At 35.8% G+C, this 25,035-nt stretch overlaps 1 protein-coding gene across 1 annotated transcript; it reads right to left on the bottom strand.

Moving 5' to 3' along the window:
- Positions 1 to 12,435: 12,435 nt before the first annotated feature.
- Positions 12,436 to 13,707, bottom strand: LOC132559578 (achaete-scute homolog 1a-like). The gene is made up of 2 exons (XM_060224211.1): positions 12,923 to 13,707; positions 12,436 to 12,446 (listed from the first exon to the last, which is right to left on the bottom strand). Exon 1 carries the CDS (start codon positions 13,705 to 13,707, stop codon positions 12,931 to 12,933), a length of 777 nt encoding a protein of 258 aa, XP_060080194.1. The 3' UTR covers positions 12,436 to 12,446; positions 12,923 to 12,930.
- Between the last annotated feature and the right edge of the window lie 11,328 nt (positions 13,708 to 25,035).

Below are 25,035 nucleotides of genomic sequence, written 5' to 3'. Positions count from 1 at the left end.
ACAGCATCAAACTCTGTTGACTGACATCCTGAGTGAAGGCATAATGCAGCGTCACTACCAAGGCTTGTCTAACCTGGAGAACACGGGGTGTATATATACAATAATACAGCTTATAGCAAAGTTATAATGATGATAAATATATGCATATGGTTCATTAAAGACTGCCTTCTGTGATTCAAAGAATGTGTAGAATGTGGACGGTAGGAAAGCTCGGCAAATAAAGATATTGATAATAGGCAAGCTTTTACCTTATTAGGGAAGCCTGGGGTACGTAAGCAGTAAAGAAAGCATATAGTTAAGTATAAGTCTAAGTATATATTCAGGTAATATAACAAATATTTTATCCCCAATTATTTTATTAACATCCTAGTAGTTGTTTTGTAATATGTGTATTGTGTGCGTAAGTAAGAGATGGGTACCATACGTCTGGAAGTATTATCCTTCACCAGCTTTAATGTTTTGTCTGACTTGTTAGAGACTTCCTGTAGTTCACTATTGTGTCTGTTCCTCGTAGCGTTTCATTATCCATGATCTTGATATTGTTTCATCATACACCTAATTGTTCATTTTCTCTCTTATGATATAATCTCACGGACAGTACCTTCATATGATTGTCCCTGTATGAACGTATCGTTTCGTGCTTGTTTGGTGACAATATTCTGTGTATTTCTTGGGTGTATTGCCTCTAGTAAAATCTGCATAGGACTGAAAATATGTCTTTAGACAATTGAGTAAAATTCGATAAAAATCCCCCTTGATTCCATGCAACGATCTCAAAAATAGTGTTATCGTCGACAAACAGAAGAGGAGAATCCTAATTGTATTGACAGTTGTTAAGGAAACGTGCTGAAACACACAAAACTGACCGCGGTTAATACAAGTTGGAGATATTCTATCAATGTTATTAAGTACTGATGGAGAGTGCCACTAAACACGATAAACGTTTTGCTGTCCCTCACTGCAATAAAACACTTAATCAACGTTACCAAATCAACACACAAACACGGGCTTGTTATTTCGGTGCTTGTATTGACCTATATTATTTACTTGTACTAAGTTTTTGATTACCATCAATATCCAACTTGTCAAAATATTTGACACTATCAAAATCTCAAGTTAAACTTATTTACATATCACTGTCCACATTTCCACATGGTTACCTATATAAATCAGGTGAAATTGGAAACCGTAATTCCCTTTATTCCAAACAACACATTTTCCTGTGAAATGTATTTATCGCCGACACCTTGTAATCAGTTACAGGTATATCATTGATCTACAGGAATTAACCTTTTGTTTCTATCTGATCCAGGGGATGTGTTCCAATTGATCTTCGGGTTTTCCAGTTCTTAACTATAAATCACTCCATTCTTTCATCTTCATTTGTATCGACCACTACCTGAGTGACGTCGTCATATCATTTTTTTGTTGCTACGAACAGACTCACTGAAATAGAAAATTGTTGCTATGAAGAGACACACTGATTTAGAAATACATCAGAATTATGTATATAAGCTTTAAATACATGTTGGTGTAGAATGTCAGTCACTGAATTTGATTTCTTCCTGGTGTCAAGATGGACCGGTATTAGGTTTTTGACATTGTCGTTTTCTTCTGTCATTCTACTTTGAGCTATGTAGTAACCCCAAATATATTGACCTGCTTTTAGACATCATCCCAGGTAAATCGTTCTGTTTGCCATATGTGGAATCGGAAATGTCAAAAAAGTCCTAAAACCCTATCCACTTTCGTTGTTTTAGGATGTTTTCCTCTCTTTGTGTTATTTCTTTATTTTCTGTTCTCGTCTTTTCGCTTTTCGTATCAACAGAGTCTTTCTATCATGTTTTCTTTTCTGCCTTGTGATACTGCAAAAGTAAACATGTATGTATGCATTAACAAGGCAACCTATATATTTCACTACGAGATAGTCCACTTTCATATACATGTCCCTAAAAACTTATTACTATTAAGGTCAACATCGATGATTTCAATGTGAAAAGGTAAGATTAATAAGTGGTTGGAAAAGTTAAAAAAAACAGACATGGACTGTATGAAATAAATGATAATTTCTAGATAGTGACGGTGTTTACATGTCGCAGTGATCTAATATTTGAGGGTTTGTTCCCAATATTGTGTTTTCCGACAGTTGTCGATAAAGCAGAAAACGCTCGCCCCTCCGGAATATCTAATTCTCTGGCTCCGTTTACGTCTTTCTTTTGAGTATAATTTGCTCTCCTTTCATCTTTTGAGTTTGAAATTTAATCAAGATATTGTTTATAGGTCGGTATTCGGTTGTAATTGTTTTAAGTCGTTTGATGGTTTGTGAACATAATGAATAAAATAATTCCATAATTGATACCTTCCGAAGTGGTCTAAACAACCTAGACTCCATGATAAGTCATATCATAGCGTTGGTGTTCGTGTGGGATAGAAACAGGGGGAGGAGGACAGCAGTATGTGTTTACCCTTTGATCCGTTCTCCGAGAACTTGCATCCAATACTGACTTATAATCAACACAAATTCAAAACAGAAAAAAGATATTATAAATAAGTTTAAAGCGACCAATTGTATAAGGAATTTCATTCTAGTTGTAGGTTTCTAATTTCATTCTGAATTGTCCAGATAAACATTATGTTTGTTTAACTGCCTAATGACTTTGTTTCGTTGTCGGGAAAATCGAACACAGAAAGTGGCAGCTTACAATGAAATATATGTGATCCTGGCCGCCTAGACTAGCCACCAATCTACCCTTACAAAATCACATACAATCATGTCTGATTAAAAGGTACGTAGTGGTAATTTGGACAAATTATAGCCCATCGCCCAGAAAGACTGGTTTGATTGCTACAAACCTAGAAATACCAATACACCTAGAATGGAATGAATATAAAAAGAGAACTTCATAAATAAGTTATAATTTGCTATTTGTATTGATTTTTTTATTTGGTATCCACAAACAAATGGAATAAACAGTTTTTACTGATCTGTGAATATTCCTTAAAGTTGAGGAAGCTTAAAACACTGGTGACAGATACTGACCACGGTCACACGCTGTGGGTGGCTTAAGACATCAGCCCACTTAACTGATCAGTCGGTAGACTTTGGTCGAGACTGACCTTACCGGGGCATCAGATAAATGTATTTATATAAAGTATGTAGATCTGAACATATTGACAGAAACATGTAGACTAATATTGACGTGTGAAAAAAATATAAACAACATTGATCATCATACATGTGTGAAAGTTCTTCAAAGGCTATGCTTTTAACAGCAAAATGGGTGTTCTTTATACTTTAGGAAACGTACCAGATCGAAAATTATGACATATCCTTGACGAAGCACATGAAAGTGGTCTTTACAGGTTCACGTGTGATAAAGGTCGTTAATTCACATTCATGACAAACTCCATGTTAACCAAAATTTGAAAGATTACGGTCGCTTATGAAGAGCTGCCCTCGATCAATCCTCTAAATCATTAAGGAATTCTGTGAAGTTGAAATATCAAAGTTTCATACAAATGTGCAGTACGGCGTTATCAGGCATTTTAACATTTAACATCCAATTGAAGAAAAGTCTTGTACATGTTTTCCACGTGAGTTATTTCATTTCTGTAGAATTGGTTATTCCTCAAATCAAATTTAAGGTAACGAATTCCTCACGTTATTGTTCGTAACAAAATACATGAAACTAACTGGTCTACACCAATGTACGGGGTATGCTATGCTTTCAGATTAATATTAACGGTATGGGATTCACTTTTTTTAGAAATGATTTTCTTATTCCATATTACTGAGAAAAGTTAATAGCTTGAAATCACCAGTAGTAAATCATCAGCGAGAGAAAGTAAATGAGGAGTCATTTCTTGATTATTTGTTATAAAGTGATATACCTCCGATGCCCCAACACGACCAGGCATCTCGCAGATCTAATATGCACATATATGTAGTATATGCAGTTTTCAAGAAATATAGATAAGCACATCACATCCACATATAAAATATACAGTAGTTTTGTTCATGTACAATATTTTTCAAGAAATCTGTACTCAGTTTGTATTACAATAAATGTGTACATGAACCGATTTTTTGGGAAAATGTGCATGCACAAGTGTACAGTAATACTACCTTACAGGTAATTGCCTAACAGACTTCTGCTGCCCTATAACAAGAGATAGACACAAATTTTTCTTACCGTAATTTGGTCAATCGTATGCTAACCTAAACATTATACAGATTTATAAGACTGAACTGTCGCTTTTATCTTTATTCAATAAAAAATATGAAGTAATATGAAACGAACAGTATCATCGTATGAAATATTATATTACTTTCAAAAATGTCATTACCTTGTTGACTAAATTCAAATTACTATTTGTATTGAAAGGTTCTATATGTGTATAATTTGCATTTAATCAAAATCATACAAAGATAGCTTTTACCCGAAAGTCAAAACATTTATTTGTAAGCTTATTATCTATGAAGCTCTCTTGAAGTGTCTTCAAGTTGTTTTTTAATTACTCCCAAATAATAATGACAATCCCGTGACATTTTTTTTTCTGATATAAAACAGATTTACGCTTCATCATGGCATGCTTTTGATAAAGATGAATCGTTATATTTCATAGGTCAAGAAATTACGCTAACTGATTTGAAACCCTGACAAAACTCCGTTCCGTATTAATCCCAAACTTTAGTAGAGCTACGTCGAATGAAAAAGAACTTACTTTATTAAAATCACCTATTAAATCTTGTTCCATTACTGACAGCCTAAGACGAGAAATATAATATTATTAACCTATTTTTACAATGTGTAGTGTCATATTCTTTCAATATTAAGTCTTCAACGAGACAAATAGCTCAATTATCTCCCTATTATTCATAACTTTATTGATAAATTGGACACCTAGTTATCTTGTTCAATTTCTGTACAAAAGGAGGTACAACAGTGTTTATCTCCACCTTCGACCTCTTAGATAAATATATAGTTTCACCTTCATCCATAACGTACATAGCTAGTTGATATTTTATTGACTGGCTTGAAATTTTATGCAACCTCATTTCAATTATTACCTTTTATGCTTTAGATATGATTAAATGTTGAGTCGTGCTCTGACAAGGGGGTATTGGATTTTTATCTAGTCGCTGAGAACTTCTAAGTCTAGGCTGGTAATCCCCTAAGTAAGACCGGTCGCTAACGCGTATTTATAAAAGTCTTCACAACCCGGCTTCGACCCATCCGAAGAGTATTAGATTGGACATTGAAGAGGGAAGCTCATAAAAATTTTCCATGAGATAAAATAAAATCTTTTTGAGCCACTTGATTAAGCTCTATGCAAACTTGAAGCTGTCAATAAATTGTAATTTGTTTGGTATCGTCAACTCTCTGATATTAGATTTGCGATTGACCGTAACTCCATTCCGTAAGCAATTTAAAATGTCTGACAGTAAAAATCCTAATCGCACTTTTAGTTACCGGTTACAACAATGCAGTGTGTTATGCACGCGATACGAACGTGTGCATGTGACCGACCACCAGTATACGTCAGTTGCAATGTGTGTAGAGGATGTAGACTCCTAACAACTGTATCGTAGTCCAGAAAAATGTTTTCTACTCAAGCGACGGCTCGACCCGAGGCCTAGTTGTCCCCCGCCCGCATCACCTTTAAATCATCGCCTACAAATTACTAGCTTCTAGGTTATAGTCTGTTGGTTTTGAAAAACAAATTGTATCAAATGTTTCTCCTACTTAAGAGTCTTACTTCTAAGCGGCCTGCTTGATAACAAAGAGAGGATGCATTTATTCTCTGGACAAGACTATATCAAATGGTACGATAACTACCGCCCTGATGCATCTCACAGGTTCGGCTTTCGCCTTTCCATTTTTGCGGTATTCTTTTTAGATACTTTTGCTGCTGTTAACGTGTCGTGTTGAGATAATAAACTGAAACCTGTACGTGTCAGATGTTCGTCGGCTCTGTGTAGGTAGCATTATAACCACTGTTCTTGTTGACGACATCTCAGTGGTAGGTATATCCAGTATATAATACCCTACCTACCAACTATCACACGCATCCCTCGATCAAGACAGATCCTGACTACGAAAGTATGATACATTTTTGTGCCAATGGTAGATCTACAAATCCTTTGTTTCTTGATCAGTATATATAGAAGAAAATTGCTATAATTGATATGCCTATAATGCCTTTTATTCTAGAAAAAAATTCAATGTAAAACAAAAAATTAACTCGGGAAGGTGAGAGACACCAAAATCAATTCAGTCAACATAATGACTTTATAGCGCAAACAGGCAGAGATGTATTGTAAATTTTCATTGTTTAACTGTACGACCACACAGTTAGCAGAAGTAATAGCAAGTAATATATATAGAATGATTGTAAGCACAAGAGGAAAGCATATTTTTCGTTTATATACATCGTTTTCCAATGTATGAGATATAGTTGAACCAGTTCATGAATGCCATAGTACGTTAAACTTCGACTCTAAAGTATTAGTGCGTCAAAATATGTACTCTTACACTATACAATTCAAGGTTGTGATTTTCCTTATAGGAATTTCAGTTTAAGCAATCGTGAGAGAAAATGTCTTTAAAACATAATCTAATGTAAAATATATTAAGGGTACATCACCTTATTTAAAAGGTAATCATTCAAATTCTACTTCTTTCTCCTGCTCCTTGTGGCATTTATAACGGTGAAGATAGCAACTCCTCACACAATAGACCGTTAGAAATCTGTGTTTGGATGAATCCAGTTCACTTTCCATCTTCAATGTACCGTGTAATAGCCAAGAGCATACTTTAGCTTAAGTTCTGGTGTACTTTTAAGCATAGTTTCATTTATTTCAATTTCAAGTTTCGTCATATGTCTTTTTGCATGGTTACGTACAGTAGTGGTAGAATCAGAAGTGTGTGTCCTGGATCTGATAACATACAAATCCCAAAGGTGTAAATTTAAAGCAATTTATTTTCAATTTTAGATTTATCATAAATTTCTTCAGCAATGCAAATATATAAACATGGCGTATCTATCCTTTCAATTTCTCAAAGAAAGAAAAAGTACAGTCTGCCATAGGCAACATAGAAAATTATTTACCTGACAAAATTTCAAAAGGAAATTAGCATTTATATTTTTTTCTGTCAGTCAATTCAATTCATTTTATCGATTGTATAGCTATGGTAACATCATTCATCCCCTTGGAATGATTGATGATCGTTTGATTTGATTTGTTACGTATTGGAACCTTTTCTCCTGATCTGTATAAACCTTGAATCTGGCCTTCTCCAGCATGCATATAGATATGTAAACTTGGATTAGGAGAGTTTTGAAGAACTTAATTCGGTAAAATAATGAAAAAATATATAACATTGAACTCGAGTTATGAGTGAAAAATCAAGAGATTTGAAGAACTGTAATTTTGAATAAGGAAATTGTGTATAAGTCGGTTTTGTAGTTCTTGACAGATGTGCCGTAGGAATCATGTTATTGATTCAGCAAATTGATCAGGAATTAAGTGTCTGACACGAATTCTGCAGAAACAGGTTAAGATACGAGATTTATGACAAACAGGTTTTGAATTCGAATTGTTTAGGTAGCAGGCTGTAAAGACTTGGGACAAAATAGTTGATAAAAATACCCCACAACAAACAAAATATGTCCTCAAGTGATGATTAAGAATATACAAGTTACTTAATCTTGGAGAAGGAAACTACACATAGTAGATGGCTGATTCTCTAATCGAATGTAAGATCAACTGGTAGCATCATTCATTAACGATCTAACACGTGGTCTTAAAATCTTAGAATTACACGTTTGTACGATTCAGAGACCTCAATATAAGTAAAGACTAAGAAGCTAAGAAACGCATGGCAATTGCCACTAAGGATGCGCCTCTTAAAGAACAATTTAATCATATGTTTAAGCTAAAACGGTCTGCTTTCTAATGATGGCAATTTATCTTCTAGACCATCTATTGAGAACTTTAAATTGTTTTCTTACTGTAGAAATGTATGTTGAATTCAGATGTGTACACGTGTGTCAGTTAAGGGTACTCTGTGTTTCCTCTGGTATTCTTCACTCAACATCAAAACAAATCGATGTCAATTTGAAATTCATTATTAAAATATTCTATATTTAGAAGCAAACCTCGTGATAAAATTGTGGGAACAATTTATTGAAACACCTACGATTAAAAGCAAAATATGTGCTCTAGACAACTGGTGTTTGATTATCAACATAGACAATACCCCATTCCAGGTACGAGAAAACCCATGACCTTCAGTTATGTTGATTTGTTTGTCGTTCCTGACGAGGAAAACACCCCTAACACCCGAACGGTGGGAAAGCATGGGGGGTTGCTTACAACATCGTCACATTCGTCGCAGAGCCGCTCACGCCCCGAAGTTACATTCATCAAAGTCGGGACCTACTATGTTCACACATCTCTGACATCAGAAACCATTTATTCAAAATCTTACCAGCTTTATGAAACGTCGAAAAAAACATTCGATTCAGTAACACGTACTATCTTAAAATATTTGTCATATAATGATGTAATAATTGACATCTGAAAATGGTTTTAGTTCATTTTAGAAAAAGAAAAAATCAGACATAAGTAAGAAAAAGTTCAAAAACTATATTGAATTAATTTGAGATAAAGCTAACAAAACTTGTGTAACTTGTCGAGGGACCGCAGACATGACCTTCGTGACCTCACTCCGTGACTTGCTTCCGAGAAAGGTGGAGATGAAAGACTGATCTGCCGGCCCTCCATTCCGGACTACTGGCACACGTCCTACTCGGAGGTATGACAGATCCCTACAATAGACTAGATCCTAATTGTGGTATTTCTGCAGCCAGGAGCGCCATCTTTCCGGATCACCAACCAGTCAGACTTAATCGGATCAGGAGAAGAATGTGTAGAGACCCCCATCATATTATATCGCTTGTAGCATTGCAAAGATGTGTAGAGATCTCTGTATCACTAACAAGTAGCATGGTATATAAAATATATTTTTGATATTTTCTTCATTATATCGTATTCATGTTTATGTCATCTCGTATTCAAATGTTTGAAAATACAGTGCGTGCTATCAGGACGGAAGATAGCAGCAATATACTGATAACCTTCGATTTCTTCAACATATGATTAGGATTATTATTATTCATTTAACGTATATGTATTATGTCACTTAAAAAAGCGAAGAGACATCCACATAAGAGGCGGCAGAATGGTAGGCCACTAAGGCTATCAGTGACAAGGCGACCGGATTATTATTAGAAAAGATAGACGATTAGATATCTGGTTGCAGAATAGTGAGACAATCAGATTATTTGCTGAAGAAAAAATGGACCATTAGATTACTAGTTACAGATTAGTAGAAAAATGAGATATTTGGTTGTATAATAGTGGGTCAATTCAATTATTTGTTGCAGAAAAATGATCAAGCAGATTACTGGTTGCAGAATAATGGAAAAATTAGATTATTGTATCAGAAAAGTAGGCCATCAGATTATTGGATTTAGACTAATGCAACAATCAGAGTATTGGTTGCAGAATAGTGGGGAAGCAAATTAATAGTGACTTTAAAACGACTACTGGAGGAGTGGCTTATCCTAAATGCTGAACCTGTCATACTGGTATTGCACACTATGTTGTTATCCACAGTAGGGTAAAACGCTGATAAAATATCAAAAACAAATTGTTCTGTCGATGTCTTCTCTGACTACAATGAGCATTTGGATATGCGTTTCCTTCCTTCCTCCACCGTCCATTAGATGGTGTCCTCACTGATCAACAGTCTTCACGCGACTTTCACTACTACAAGAAACATAACAGAAATTATTGTCTTTGGTAACACCAGAAAATATAGAGTGGACCGTCAACAACGTCTCGGAGCTGATGTGATAATCTACCGAATGTTTTCCAATTGTGTGTGGTAAAACACAGTCCCTGTTTAATACTGTACTCTTATCATTGACAATTATAGAAATATTGTATTGATTGACAACAATTATATTAATTATGCGTCTTATTGTCTCTGAAATCGACCAATAATCTGGTAAGCTGTGATGTAATACTTATTGTTTGTGAAATAAAAGGTAACTTCTCGCTGTATTTTGTAGCAGCTAGCTTTTTAAATATTATTTCGTATGGAGTATTTTGAAATCTGTAAATCTATTCGAGAAAGGAGGATTTGTGAATCAGAAACACTCAAAAATGAATTAACGATCACAGAATTTGTCCTTTGACCTTTTAGATATTGCCTGCAACTCGTATGTAGAAATACATTGCAGAGAACTATGAAATGAAAAAGTAGAGATCTTCCAGTCTGACTACAGTAAGTTATAGATGATAAGTCCGATACCTTCGCGTGTTACTTTGTAAGTAAACACATAAGCCCGTATACAGGTAACGTACAGGCACACATTGCCCTGTCGTCTGGCCTTCGGTGGAGAAGTTATTATCAGAGGGAGCTCTTCACGACAGCTATACAGGTAAACACTATGGCGGTCCGATCTGATAGTAAACTATCTGACTCAGATAGTCCTGTTTGTACAGTCTATAAGTTGGGTTGGAGTACCTACAATCAAAGTTACGGACTCTACAATACTAACTATAACCGCGTACTTTATACTCTCGCGAGGCATAGACTCTCCACAACATACAAGTATATCGATCATTGTAAAATTGGACAGGAAGTTTAGAAGGAAGTTAAGTGTTTTAAAGGGACTATAACTTCACTCGTTATTTTCGAATGTGCATGACACAGATGACAGTATGTATCTGTATCTATTTTTTTCAAAAGATTCAAAACATCTCGGCTGTTAATATGATCAAACAATAATCAAGTGCAAATATTGGACATATCAGTTTTCAGTTTTAATTCACAAAACCTTTTTATCTGCGTTTCTGAAGTGTTAACCCGCTTTTCGTTAAATATGTGACATTTCATGATGGTGTCTTGTCGACTGAAATCGATCGCGTACTTGAACACGTTCACACGTTCTCTTTGTTGTGTAATTGCAGAAACCAAAGACGGTGTCAACAATCCGTCTCTCATTAAAAAGAAATAATTTAAACGTAGTTCGTGTTTTTTCGATAGTGTATTGAATTAAATTTGTTGTTGTGTTTCATCTCATAAACAATTTATCTAATGTACATTGGACAAACGCCATTTTATCCTTATTTAAACGATAGAAATTATCTTCAAAATCATGTTCCGAAATCTTGAGTTTGTGCATTCCCGAAGTCTTTCTTTTCGTTTGACCCGTTCGTCCAATGTACAATTAATTATCTACTGAATATTTTCAAATTCATAACTCAAAGAAAATAGTTAAACTTCAACTTCGCAAATTTTATTGACAACAATATTTGATCTGTATGCATATATCAATATACATACCTTCGCAAAAATAGAAAAAAATATATATGATATTTACAAATATACAATTTCATTTGAGATCTTATCTCACTAATGAAGTAATACACATTTCGATCAAAAAATAATGTAATCAACACTTTTTATAAATATTAGTTACAAAACTGAATAGTTTTAGTCTTGGAAGCACTGTTTACGAACATAGTTGCATAACTTTCTTATAAAACTATCAAACAAAACATTGTTCAGGACGAATGAAAATATGTGATGGTATTATTAAACATGTACATGTTGATGAAAAAATTGCATAAACATTTGAAAAAGAAAACTTCAAACTGCTATTTACTTTTAAAAGTAAATTGAACACATTTTGTAAAATAGATATCAAAAAATCATCAATACAAGTCGATAAAATCGATCATTTCATTATTAGAACACAATGACGGCGGTATCGGTTTGTCTTTTCAGAACAATCGATTTGGCATTGAACATACTTACCGGCGATAAAAATTTGCATGATAAAATATATAAAAATATATTTAAAAAAGTAAGCACAATGAAGAAAAAACTGGCTTATACCATTTCGAGCACTAGCTTTGTATTCTGTGATAAAAGTCAGCATTTTCCTTACGTAAAATAATTCTGTCATAAAAATTTATATCAAACAGTGTAAATAAAGTCATAAATATCTGCATCAAGAACGAGTTCATAAATCGGCAACATTGTGTAACGGTGACTGCCATTTAACTTTGCGCGTGATTTGCGTGCTGCCTTGAAAAGGTAACTAGCGACTGGTCAGTGGATTCACAGCATTTGATGTCAAATGTCAAACAGAAGTCCCCTATCACGGAAGAATCACATTTGGGAGTTTTGTCTTTTTCTTCATAATAGCTTGAACACAATATGGTATATTGAGACATGACGACGTCATAATGGTCATCCCATTGGTCACTATTCGCCTAAGTGACCGGGGGTCGGTTCTCGCCTGGGCACGAGAGCAGCGCTGAGGTAACCTCCCCAGTACATCTATGTCTTGATTTGCTTTATCTGAAAAATACAAAGGTAATATTTTATTAAAATTTGAAAATATACGTAAATAACTATCATTCTGATTTGATATGAACTTACAAATTTTCAGTAATGCCATTTTTCACTGTTACTTAATTCTTTTTATTACGAATTGAAATTAATTAGCATTATTGTTATTAAGAATATTTGTGTATATATAAATATATCGCATGCTTTTGAACCTGAAAATACACCATATCAAATGTATGAATACAACCTAATACACATGACTTTGTACTCCTAACAATTCCTAAAATACACAACTCACAAATTTCTAATAAATAACTCTATCACACCATATCAAAGTTCACAAACGTCGCTTAAAGATAAATGTTTAAAATGTCTACATGAACTTTAATCTCGAGTATGAGCGGCGAACTACTTCAGCGGAAAAATATTCATTGATAAGTGGAAAGAAAATGGCGCTATTTTAGAAATACATAAAAGAAATTTACCTGGATGTTCACGTAAACCATGACCCGAGATCCGGTAATTCTTCTTCTTCCGAGCTGAAAGATTCAGATATGGCATCAGAGGAGAGACTTGGAGCCGGCGAATTTTGTGATGAACAACTTACTGTTGGACTTGGCACAAAGCTATGCATACCGTTATTGTTTTGTAAAGCAGCACAGAAACTGTTCAAGTTGTCACTGTCTTGTAAAGAGTTGGCACTCTGAGATAGTGCTGCACACAAACTGCTAAGGCTATTACTTTCTTGGAGACTTCCTGAGAAGGTACTGCTGCCAGTGGTACTGCTACAGTCACTATCCTGACCTTCCATGTCCATATCTGTGAAATTCTGTGGTGACACTGGTTCTGTCTCAGATGACAACATTTGTTGGAGATATCTGATATAATTTGACGCTGCTTTCAAAGTGTCCACTTTACTCATCTTCTTGTTTTTCTTGCCACTTGGTACATGTTCTCTCAATGTTTCGAATCCCATGTTTACCATTTTCACTCGATTCCGTTCCCGTTCGTTCCTTCTTGCTACAGCGGCTGGCTGTGGTCTCGGAAGAATATGATGCAGACCAGTGTTATCTGTTCTCCTCTTGCATCGCAAAGCTTCGGGTTCCCTTGTAGCAGAGGGATCAGGTTTTTTCCCTAACTGCCTAGTAGCCTGCACTTGTTGGGCTACTGTCGTTGCTCTGACAAGAATATAGGGCCCACTCATTTGAAATGCGTCCCCGGTGGAGCCAGAAAGTCCCTGTATAGGCACAAGGCTTATTGTAGTAGTCATAATGTTGTGAGTTCGCAAAAGATAGGTAAGTCACGTAATTGAATCACTCGCCACTTGGCTCGTGCCCCTCGCGTGGATTTGTCGCACTCAACTTGGCTCGTGCCCGTTCGCACAGTCTGCATCGATCGGGGGTTCTCGGAAATCTGTTTATTCTAGTCCCCACCTGTTAGGTAGGGTATTTAAATACCTCCCTATTCTTTGGCTCCTCCTACTCGCGAGGGTGACCGCGCCTACAGAACAATTACCTGAATGACTCCGTGATGTCAATCAATTCCTTGTCGGACTTGCGACACGTGGCTGATACAACGATGTCAGGTATGGCTAGATTTTAAATCGACACAAAAGATCAGAGCTCCGCCAAGCATAACCGAAGCGAGCAGACACAGCTACAGGTATTTTAAAGCTGAATTTCGGCTAATACCTAACCGCTATATATATTATAAGTAGTCTGGGTCGCCCTATCTCATCCCATGACGAATTACATTGCAATGATTTCTAAATAAGTATTTTTGTAAATATTTCTGCAATGCGGTTGTTGAAAAATCACACAATCTGACACACGACAGAACATTAGTTTTAGGAAAACAACATCCGCGCGCTGTGCAGTATTCACTATGTGTTTATAAAAAAAATATCCACCAGCAAGGGCATTGGATTTCTACTATAGTTGAACGTTGCTGGGAATAATAGTTTGTTAACTTTTACATCACATTTTACTTCAGTAAGTCTTCTCCAACTCAGAAGAGATTCTGTGGCATCCAGTAGAAAATCACTCATCATTTCGTCAGGTCTCAAAACGTGGTTAACACGCACTGCTATAGACTATTGTATGACGTCATTGAAACAATTGATATGACGTAACGTCAGCAACAGCGGGTCATACGCGGAATTTCGTAAAATTTGCTTAAAATCATTCGATCAACTCAAACAGTATTTAAAGCTAAAGGGAAGCAAACAAATTTTCAATTTCAGATTTCTTCTCTGGTATACATTTTTTTCTGCCGAAATTTCGAAAACAATAAATATAATGTTTTCCATAGTCATGATTTCTCATTTGATTCACAAGGAAAAATAAGATGTAACGTGTTTAATGTTAAGTTGACATAACGTCAGACAGCCCGACTTGTTTTTAATGTCTCATGCAACATGGGTGTACAAGAGACGGAGAACTACACCTGTTACATACAGCTAATAGATATTGGCATGTCACATGGCAGGTAAAACGTGTAGTTTATACACCATTTAAATGTGTGTGTTTTATATCTATGTGCACCTAAAGTCCCCCATAATCTTAAATGCTGAATAACAGTTGAATGTTAATATTAACCTGTTTTAAATTCGGACACGAATTTTATTCAAATTATGTTGAAATTTGTTACATTAAATTGTCAAGCTATGTTGCCGCTGACTCATCAAGGTTTTTTAATATAAGAAATGGCTAACGTGTATCTACGTCAACCTGAATTAGTAATGTAGAAATACACAGTGTCCAGTGTTCAAGAACCTCCGAATGTTCTGATAGGTTGACCCTGCCTCGTCCATCCTTCCTTCGTGTTTCAATGTTTCAAAGAACTGTTTTCGTCATTGATTCATGGATTCATTTAAGCTAATTTGTCATCGGGTCAATATCCCAATGAACCTACAAATGTTTCCATTTCCTCGCTCTTCTCACCAGTCCTTTCTCTTGACGTTCACTGTCAACAGCATCTGATTTTCATACCTTGAACCAATGTCCTTTTGTCCTTTTGTCCATTTCATGTGCACTAATCAACCCCACCCCCCTTGGCCTTCTTTGCAAGATCCTTCCCTCATTTTTTTAAACAATCTCTTTCCATGAAATTAATATGTCCTCTTTTCTCTACTGAAAATTTGCTCTCGTCCCTCTTTTCCTTTTCCCCTCTTTCCCTCTTTGCTTTCTGTTTCTTTCCATTTCGTCCATGCATTATCGTCGAAACCATTACAAAACACTTGAACTTTAAATTCAACTTTTTACTTGTAACCCTCCTTGTTCCATCCTCCACCCCCTATCTCGGCCTCACTGTTCTTAAACACATTCCTTAGCTACACTCGGCGACAGGACGTGTGGCCCAATCAGTCTTGGATAACTGACAAACCAGGCCAAAGCAGGAACAGAACCACCTGCATCTGACTAATCAATATTACAAGTATAGCTGCAGGTATTTTTTAAATGTATCTATTTTCAAATGAATGAATGCAAGTTGACACAATCAAAACTAGATACAGTAGAAGTCACTATAGTGACGTGTACCTTCTCCATTCTAATGTACAACAGAGGTTTTCGAGTATAGATAGAGAGCAGTGAATGGGAGCATACCTGTACTATAATACCTGTAGCGACGCCGACATCAAAGGCGTTATGGAGGAACTCACCTGTTGAAGGAAAGCAATAAGACAGATGTGTTAAAATAAAACTTCTCACCAAAAGATATCGACGTTATTGAAATGAAGACATTACGGAGTAAAGAAACGAAATCCAATTTTTGGGAAAAGTGACGGCTATCACAGGAAGCCAGTGTTATATGAACTAGACATATACCATACCCCATCCGCTCAATATCATAACGTGTACAGTGAAATATACGTGTGACTGACAACTTGTTGAAACTGACACCGTGCAATATATATAAATTATTTCAAATGGGTTCCTATCACACATTATCGTTACCAACAGAAATTGAATTTTCGAAATTTAATAAAAAGCAGGAAATCCTGTTTTGGACGTTAAATGATTTGTGTGTATTTGCTAAACGAAATATTGCCACAAGATTTAATTTAAGAACATGAAGAAATACAATTATTCTGATGCCTTTTTTGATTAGTTGATTACGTCATCCTTTCATTATATATGACGTCACATGTAGATTTTTTTGTGACGTGTAATTATATACGACTTAAATAGGACTATTATTCAGAACCCATCTTGATAATTATTATATCGCCATGAATGTTGAAATATAGCCGTACAAAAGACATACTGTGCGTTGTAGTTCACTGAAAAGACTGTATAAAAAATGGCATCGTCAACGCAAACGGAAGAGACAACCTAGCGTCACCTAAATGTTTGCGACTTAAGATTAAATGAAGAATAAGCTTCAAATTACACTGATTATATCATTATGGTTTTGCAGTAGAAATGTAAAAACTTCTTGACGACACGTGTAAATATTAATCTAACAAGAACATATATTGTAGGACGGGATCTATACTATGTAGATATATTTAGATTTGGAACGAAACTGAAGAACTTTGCCAAAGAAGAACCGCTACTGTATATTTGAAGCAATAACCCTATGCTTAACCACGTCCCGTTCGGGCGTGTTACTAAATCATATTCAGTGATATAGATAAACCGTGAAATTTATACAAAAATCAGTTATCTTTATATCATTATTCATGCGAACACCTGACCTTTTTTAGTCTGACGGCAGACTGAAATATGACCTGATAGGAAATTATTATATAATGATCTGGTGTTGTACTACAAGCGGTACCGAGTTAGCCAAGTGAATCCCCTTTGCAAATTAGTTCTCGTGCATCTCACCGGAACCGCCTTTGATATGCACGGTTTGTTATTTCAGTAGTACAATTAAGTACATTTTAAAATTTGGATGAAAGATTTTGAAAGCTAGACGAAGTCATCCATAGGTTCAATAAATCTATCTTCATCTCAAAGAACGACATAAAATTGATATCAGCGACAAACGGATATTGCATTGTACATGTAGTCAATTAACCGCTCGCTAATCCGGATTTTTGGCGACACTTTGCAAAGCGTTTTTTTGTGATGCAGGATGCGATACACAGAACGAACTGGTACATGGCAAGCGCTTACAGGGTTAACTTACGACAAATCGTTTGAACTTTTGATTGACAATCCGTTAACTATCGTCTTTAATAGAAAACTAAATATCCGATAAAAATATATATGGAGGTGCGAGAGCTGAGATTGAGGACACTATACAAGATCTAGCTGATGGCATTTAAAGAAGACTAGCGTTCTTTTTGTACTTTTTCAATTGAATGTACTGACAAAGTGCGGAGCGGATTCTTTAAGATGAAGTGTAACCTTCTATAAGTTATAAACATCTACGCATTTCTTTCGGCGTCGATACCGGTATACACGTGTCTTGTATAAGGGAAAAAATCACTTTGATCTTAAATAAAGATTGTCGGTGTAAGGTATTTTTTTCTCCCCAGCCCGTGACATTCTTAACAGTTGTTAGTCAATCGCCCAGTTATATACATTTAAAACTGGTACGTCTCGTGTCTTCAGGCCCCGGGGCTAAATGTCTGGGTCATATCGGTAGATATTCTACAACAACGCTCCGTAACTGATTTCTCAGAGTAGGCTATCGAGCTTGGTCGGGGCGATTTTTCAATGTTTTAAATATATTTGAAATTAATGTAATTAATCATGAAGCAAAACATTTCAAAATATGTCATTGTATATGGATGTAAGATAATTTTAGATTAAAACGAGATCATTTTGAATATTACATACACATACTATAGTAACAATTTCCTTCTGATAAATTGTGAATAATGGTTTTCAGTCCATAACGGTGATAATGAACGTTAAAAAGTTGTCATTTTCCTGATCGTTGCGCCCTCCTAGATTGAATCGCAAAGCTTACAAAAATTCATCACGCTGTTTTGAAAATATTCCATATTTTGAATAATAAAGATTTATGAATTTGAAAAACAAGACTGAGAAAAAACTGTAAATTGACATATAGGGCGGAAGTTGATTTCTAAAACACGATCGTAAACGACGTTGTGTTAATGACAACACCAAGTTCAGAACTATTCAATATTTGATATTCGTATTAAAGAAGAGTACATGACAATCAAACAACACGATGACAAACAACACGATGACAATCAACACGATGACAAACAGCAAGATATCAATTAAACAAAACGATGACAATCAACACGATGACAATCAAACAACACGATGACAAACAACACGATGACAAACAACACGATGACAATCAAACAACACGATGACAAACAACATGATGACAAACAACACGATAACATGATGACAATCAAACAACACGATGACAAACAGCAAGATATCAATTAAACAACACGATGACAAACAACACGATGACAATAAAACAACACGATGACAATCAACACGATGACAATCAAACAACACGACGACAAACAACACGATGACAAACAACACGATGACAAACAACACGATGACAAACAACACGATGACAATCAACACGATGACAAACAACACGATGACAAACATACACGATGACAAACAACATGATGACAATCAAACAACACGATGACAAACAACACGTAGACAATCAAGCAACACGATGACAAACAACACGATGACAAACAACACGATGACAATCAACACGATGACAAACAACACGTAGACAATCAAGCAACACGATGACAAACAACAAGATGACAATCAAACAAAACGATGACAAACAACACGATGATAATCAAACAACACGATGACAATCAAACAACACGATGACAATCAAGCAACACGATGACAAACAACACGATGACAAACAGCAAGATATCAATTAAACAACACGATGACAAACAACACGTAGACAATCAAGCAACACGATGACAAACAACACGATGACAAACAACACGATGACAATCAACACGATGACAATCAACACGATGACAAACAACACGATGACAAACAACACGATGACAATCAACACGATGACAAACAACACGTAGACAATCAAGCAACACGATGACAAACAACACGATGACAAACAACACGATGACAAACAACACGATGACAATCAAACAACACGATGACAAACAACACGATGACAATCAAACAACACGATGACAATCAAACAACACGATGACAAACAACACGATGACAAACAACACGATGACAAACAGCAAGATATCAATGAAACAAAACGATGACAAACAACACGATGACAATCAAACAACACGATGACAAACAACACGTAGACAATCAAGCAACACGATGACAAACAACACGATGACAAACAACACGATGACAAACAACACGATATCAATGAAACAATGACAAACAACACGATGACAATCAAACAACACGATGACAATCAAACAACACGATGACAATCAAACAACACGATGACAAACAACACGATGACAATCAAACAACACGATGACAATCAAACAACACGATGACAATCAAACAACACGATGACAATCAAGCAACACGATGACAAACAACACGATGACAATCAACACGATGACAATCAAACAACACGATGACAATCAAACAACACGATGACAATCAAACAACACGATGACAAACAACACGATGACAAACAACACGATGACAAACAGCAAGATATCAATGAAACAAAACGATGACAAACAACACGATGACAATCAAACAACACGATGACAAACAACACGTAGACAATCAAGCAACACGATGACAAACAACACGATGACAATCAACACGATGACAAACAACATGATGACAAACAACACGTAGACAATCAAACAACACGATGACAATCAACACGATGACAAACAACATGATGACAATCAAACAACACGATGACAAACAACACGATGACAATCAACACGATGACAAACAACACGATGACAATCAAGCAACACGATGACAATCAAACAACACGACGACAAACAACAAGATGACAAACAACACGATGACAAACAACACGATGACAAACATACACGATGACAAACAACATGATGACAATCAAACAAAACGATGACAAACAACACGATGACAATCAAGCAACACGATGACAATCAAACAACACGACGACAAACAACACGTAGACAATCAAACAACACGATGACAAACAACAAGAACATGACAATCACAACACGATGACAAAAACAACACGATGACAAACAACACGATGACAATCAAACAACACGATGACAATCAAACAACACGATGACAATCAAACAACACGATGACAATCAAGCAACACGATGACAAACAACACGATGACAAACAACACGATGACAAACATACACGATGACAAACAACATGATGACAATCAAACAACACGATGACAATCAAGCAACACGATGACAATCAAACAACACGAACAACACGATGACAATCAAACAACACGATGACAATCAACACGATGACAAACAACACGATGACAAACAACATGATGACAATCAAACAACACGATGACAAACAACACGATGACAAACAACACGATGACAAACAACACGATGACAAACAACACGATGACAATCAACACGATGACAAACAACACGTAGACAATCAAGCAACACGATGACAATCAACACGATGACAATCAACACGATGACAATCAAACAACACGATGACAATCAAACAACACGATGACAAACAACACGATGACAAACAACACGATGACAAACAACACGATGACAATCAACACGATGACAAACAACACGATGACAATCAACACGATGACAAACAACACGATGACAATCAACACGATGACAAACAACACGATGACAATCAACACGATGACAAACAACACGTAGACAATCAAACAAAACGATGACAAACAACACGATGACAATCAAGCAACACGATGACGAACAACACGATGACAATCAACACGATGACAATCAACACGATGACAAACAACACGTAGACAATCAAACAAAACGATGACAAACAACACGATGACAATCAAGCAACACGATGACAATCAAACAACACGACGACAAACAACAAGATGACAAACAACACGATGACAATCAACACGATGACAAACAACACGATGACAATCAACACGATGACAAACAACACGTAGACAATCAACACGATGACAAACAACACGATGACAATCAACACGATGACAAACAACACGATGACAAACAACACGATGACAATCAACACGATGACAAACAACACGATGACAATCAACACGATGACAAACAACACGATGACAAACAACACGATATCAATCAAACAAAACGATGACAATCAAACAACACGACGACAAACAACACGATGACAAACAACACGATGACAAACAACACGATGACAAACAACAAGATGACAAACAACACGATGACAAACAACACGATATCAATCAAACAAAACGATGACAAACAACACGATGACAATCAAACAACACGATGACAATCAAACAAAACGATGACAAACAACACGATGACAATCAAACAACACGATGACAATCAAACAACACGATGACAATCAAACAACACGATGACAAACAACACGATGACAAACAACACGATGACAAACAACACGATGACAATCAAACAACACGATGACAAACAACACGATGACAATCAAACAACACGATGACAATCAAACAACACGATGACAATCAACACGATGACAATCAACACGATGACAAACAACACGATGACAAACAACACGACGACAATGAAGCAACACGATGACAATCAAGCAAAACGATGACAATCAAACAACACGATGACAATCAACACGATGACAAACAACACGATGACAATCAACACGATGACAATCAACACGATGACAATCAAACAACACGATGACAATCAAACAACACGATCAAACAAAACGATGACAAACAACACGATGACAATCAAACAACACGATGACAATCAAACAACTGGAAGCATTTTTTTCTGCACAATTTCTATTTGACAAGGTTCGACCTCGCAACCTTCGCATTCTGTCAACTATTCAGAGTTGTCGTTCCTTACTGGATCATGTACCATGGTCATGTGTCATCAAGCCATACGATACAGAAGCTACGAGTTGGAAGCGATTTTTTTTCTGCTAGAGCACAACTGGACTTCAGAACGATTTCGATCATTTCGACCTACTAACACGAATCGGTTGTTAATCCTACTCTTCAAAGTAAAATCTTTTTGAATGAATATTTTCGTAACAAATATCGGGAAGGATAGAATTCCGCATCCTGATGGATTTGAAAGGAATAATATTCCGGACTAAAGACAATAATTTGCACAGCGCATTCATATAAAAACAGTTTCTTTCACTCATTTTTCAGCAATAAGTTGAAAAAATCAATGACGAAGCGCAAAAAATAATGCATCGTTCTCACCTCCTAAATATCATTGAAATTGAAGACGTGATTAAAAGAGAAAAAAGAATTATCGAAAGTTAAAAAAGGAAGTCTAACAGCAAATACGAGTGACACGTGTATGTTTAAGGTTGTCGGTAAGACTGAATGGGAGTAGACATTTAAATGTTTGACAATGTAGCAACGTACAATGGGAATTTTCGTTGTATCACCGATAGCGATTTTATGGCCCCCGAATGTTGTAGGCTAACCCGATCTATAGTTAAACCTTGCTCTCTTTATCAGATATCGTCCCGCAGACTTATTCAAATAAGAAAATATTCAAATTTGATGCGGCCTAGGTTCATGAATACGTGTTTTGCCTATTTATGGTAGGGAAGTGATTAAACATTATCTAGGTCATCCAGATTGATTGATATTCAAATCCAACTTGGTTCAGAATTCAGCTCGGCACGTGTTGATCTTTGCATAACCCGCGAGAAGATGTATGGTTATGTAGGATATAATCAACAGAATCTAGCGAAAGAAATAGTGAATCCTTTTTCCCAAGTGATCGATATCCTAAAGACATTTAACAAATCGATTGAGGACTTCTGAGACGGCATATAATTTTGAAAACCAAAATATATCAGTTTATGTCTATATTTTCGGTGAAAACGGAACGATTGTTTGGTGAGTTTTCAGTTTGATGGACAATTCTGAGAAGTGGGGCGGTGGTTCGTCACTTCTAAGCTGGCCAATTTTCTTCAGAGAAGCGGCAATAGTTTTGTTTGTTTGTTTGTTTTGCTTTTGTTTTGTTTTTATTTTTGTTTTCCATGTGAAGCTAAAAGATTCCAAGGTTGTTTAATGTAGATAACGACGGATACATCACCAGGAGATGATTACATTGTATTGTGTAACGCTATTTCGTGAAAACAAGGTTATCATGAATATGTATTCATAAATGCGGATCAGCAGGGCTTCTAGATATAAGATACGGAGAAATTTCGGGTATCTCCGGCCGGTCTCGAATCCGCCATCTGTCGCGAGATTTCGAAAATACTATAGGGAAGTATAAAATTGAGACGACAAGTCCTGTTTACAAACCGTACACGACCTTTTGTCACCGCGATTATGAGGCCTCGGGACCAAAACTGTTACAATGGTAAATTGATGAAAAGGGCATTTACAAGATAGTGTGTTGATCGGGTTAACAGTCATTAAAATCACACTAACCATGATCTATAGTTGTTGTGTAACCAGAATTTTCAGTTTACCTTTTCAGATGAAAATTTTGGGCATTTTTGTGTAGACTATAACAATATAATATTAACATTTCATTGACAAGCTCCCAATTACTCGTGAAGTCAAAGTTGAATGATCATTCCTGATTGTTTGTGTTTGTTTTACATGCTCAACATTATAGCATTGGAAATATTACATTTTGATTAGAGTGCTTAAAAACATTTGATAATTTAAGTGCAGTTTACTTCGAGGCCCTGTGACGTTTTAAATTTATACATCTAGATAATTTTTTTCTAGAAAACTCAGGGATGGATTTTTTTACCTTAATTTTTAACATTCTATGACTTAACCAATTGTATGAAAACAGCTAGAAAATGCCAACATGTTATCAAACATGTAATTCAACTTCAAAATCGATGAAACGGAGGAAATACAAAAATAATACCAAGATTTATCCAGAGAATATTGAAAAAGTACTAGGAGAATAAGACAAGATGTTCCGAAAGATTAAGGGTCTTAAGCTTGGCCAATTGAAGCGAGTAAGATGATGTTCTGTAATGAGAAGTCGTTCCTATCTTTGATATCATTACGTGAGTGCAATGCTATGTATCATGTCATTATATTGTTGTATTGGTATTGGCGGTTTCTCAATGAGATCATAGAACGTCTTAGAAATAGATACTTTATCAATAACAGGAGACATGTGGTGCTATAAACGCTTATTACACAACGTGTAGTTTTCTATTTCATAGTCTGCGTGAGAGAAACGCTTTTTTATTTCATAGTCTGTGTGAGGGATAAGCTTTTCTAATTTCATAGTCTATGTGAGAGAAATGTTTTTTTTTCTAATTTCATAGTCTGTGTGAGAGAAACGCTTTTCTAATTTTATAATCTTTGTGAGGGATAAGCTTATCTAATTCCATAGTCTGTGTGAGAGAAACGCTTTTCTAATTTCAAAGTCTGTGTGAGGGATAAGCTTTTCTAATTTCATATTCTGTGTGAGGCATAAGCTTTTCTAATTTCATAGTCT

Source organism: Ylistrum balloti, unplaced genomic scaffold, assembly GCF_031769215.1.
Source record: "Ylistrum balloti isolate Yb309-2 unplaced genomic scaffold, AGI_CSIRO_Ybal_v1 Utg369662, whole genome shotgun sequence".
NCBI lineage: Eukaryota > Metazoa > Mollusca > Bivalvia > Pectinida > Pectinidae > Ylistrum > Ylistrum balloti.
Note: the sequence above shows the minus strand (reverse complement) of the source record. Positions and strands in the feature narration are given on the sequence as shown.

Excerpts from the sequence above, each read along its gene's own strand:
- LOC132559578 (XM_060224211.1), bottom strand. The coding sequence starts at position 13,707 with ATGACTACTACAATAAGCCTTGTGCCTATACAGGGACTTTCTGGCTCC.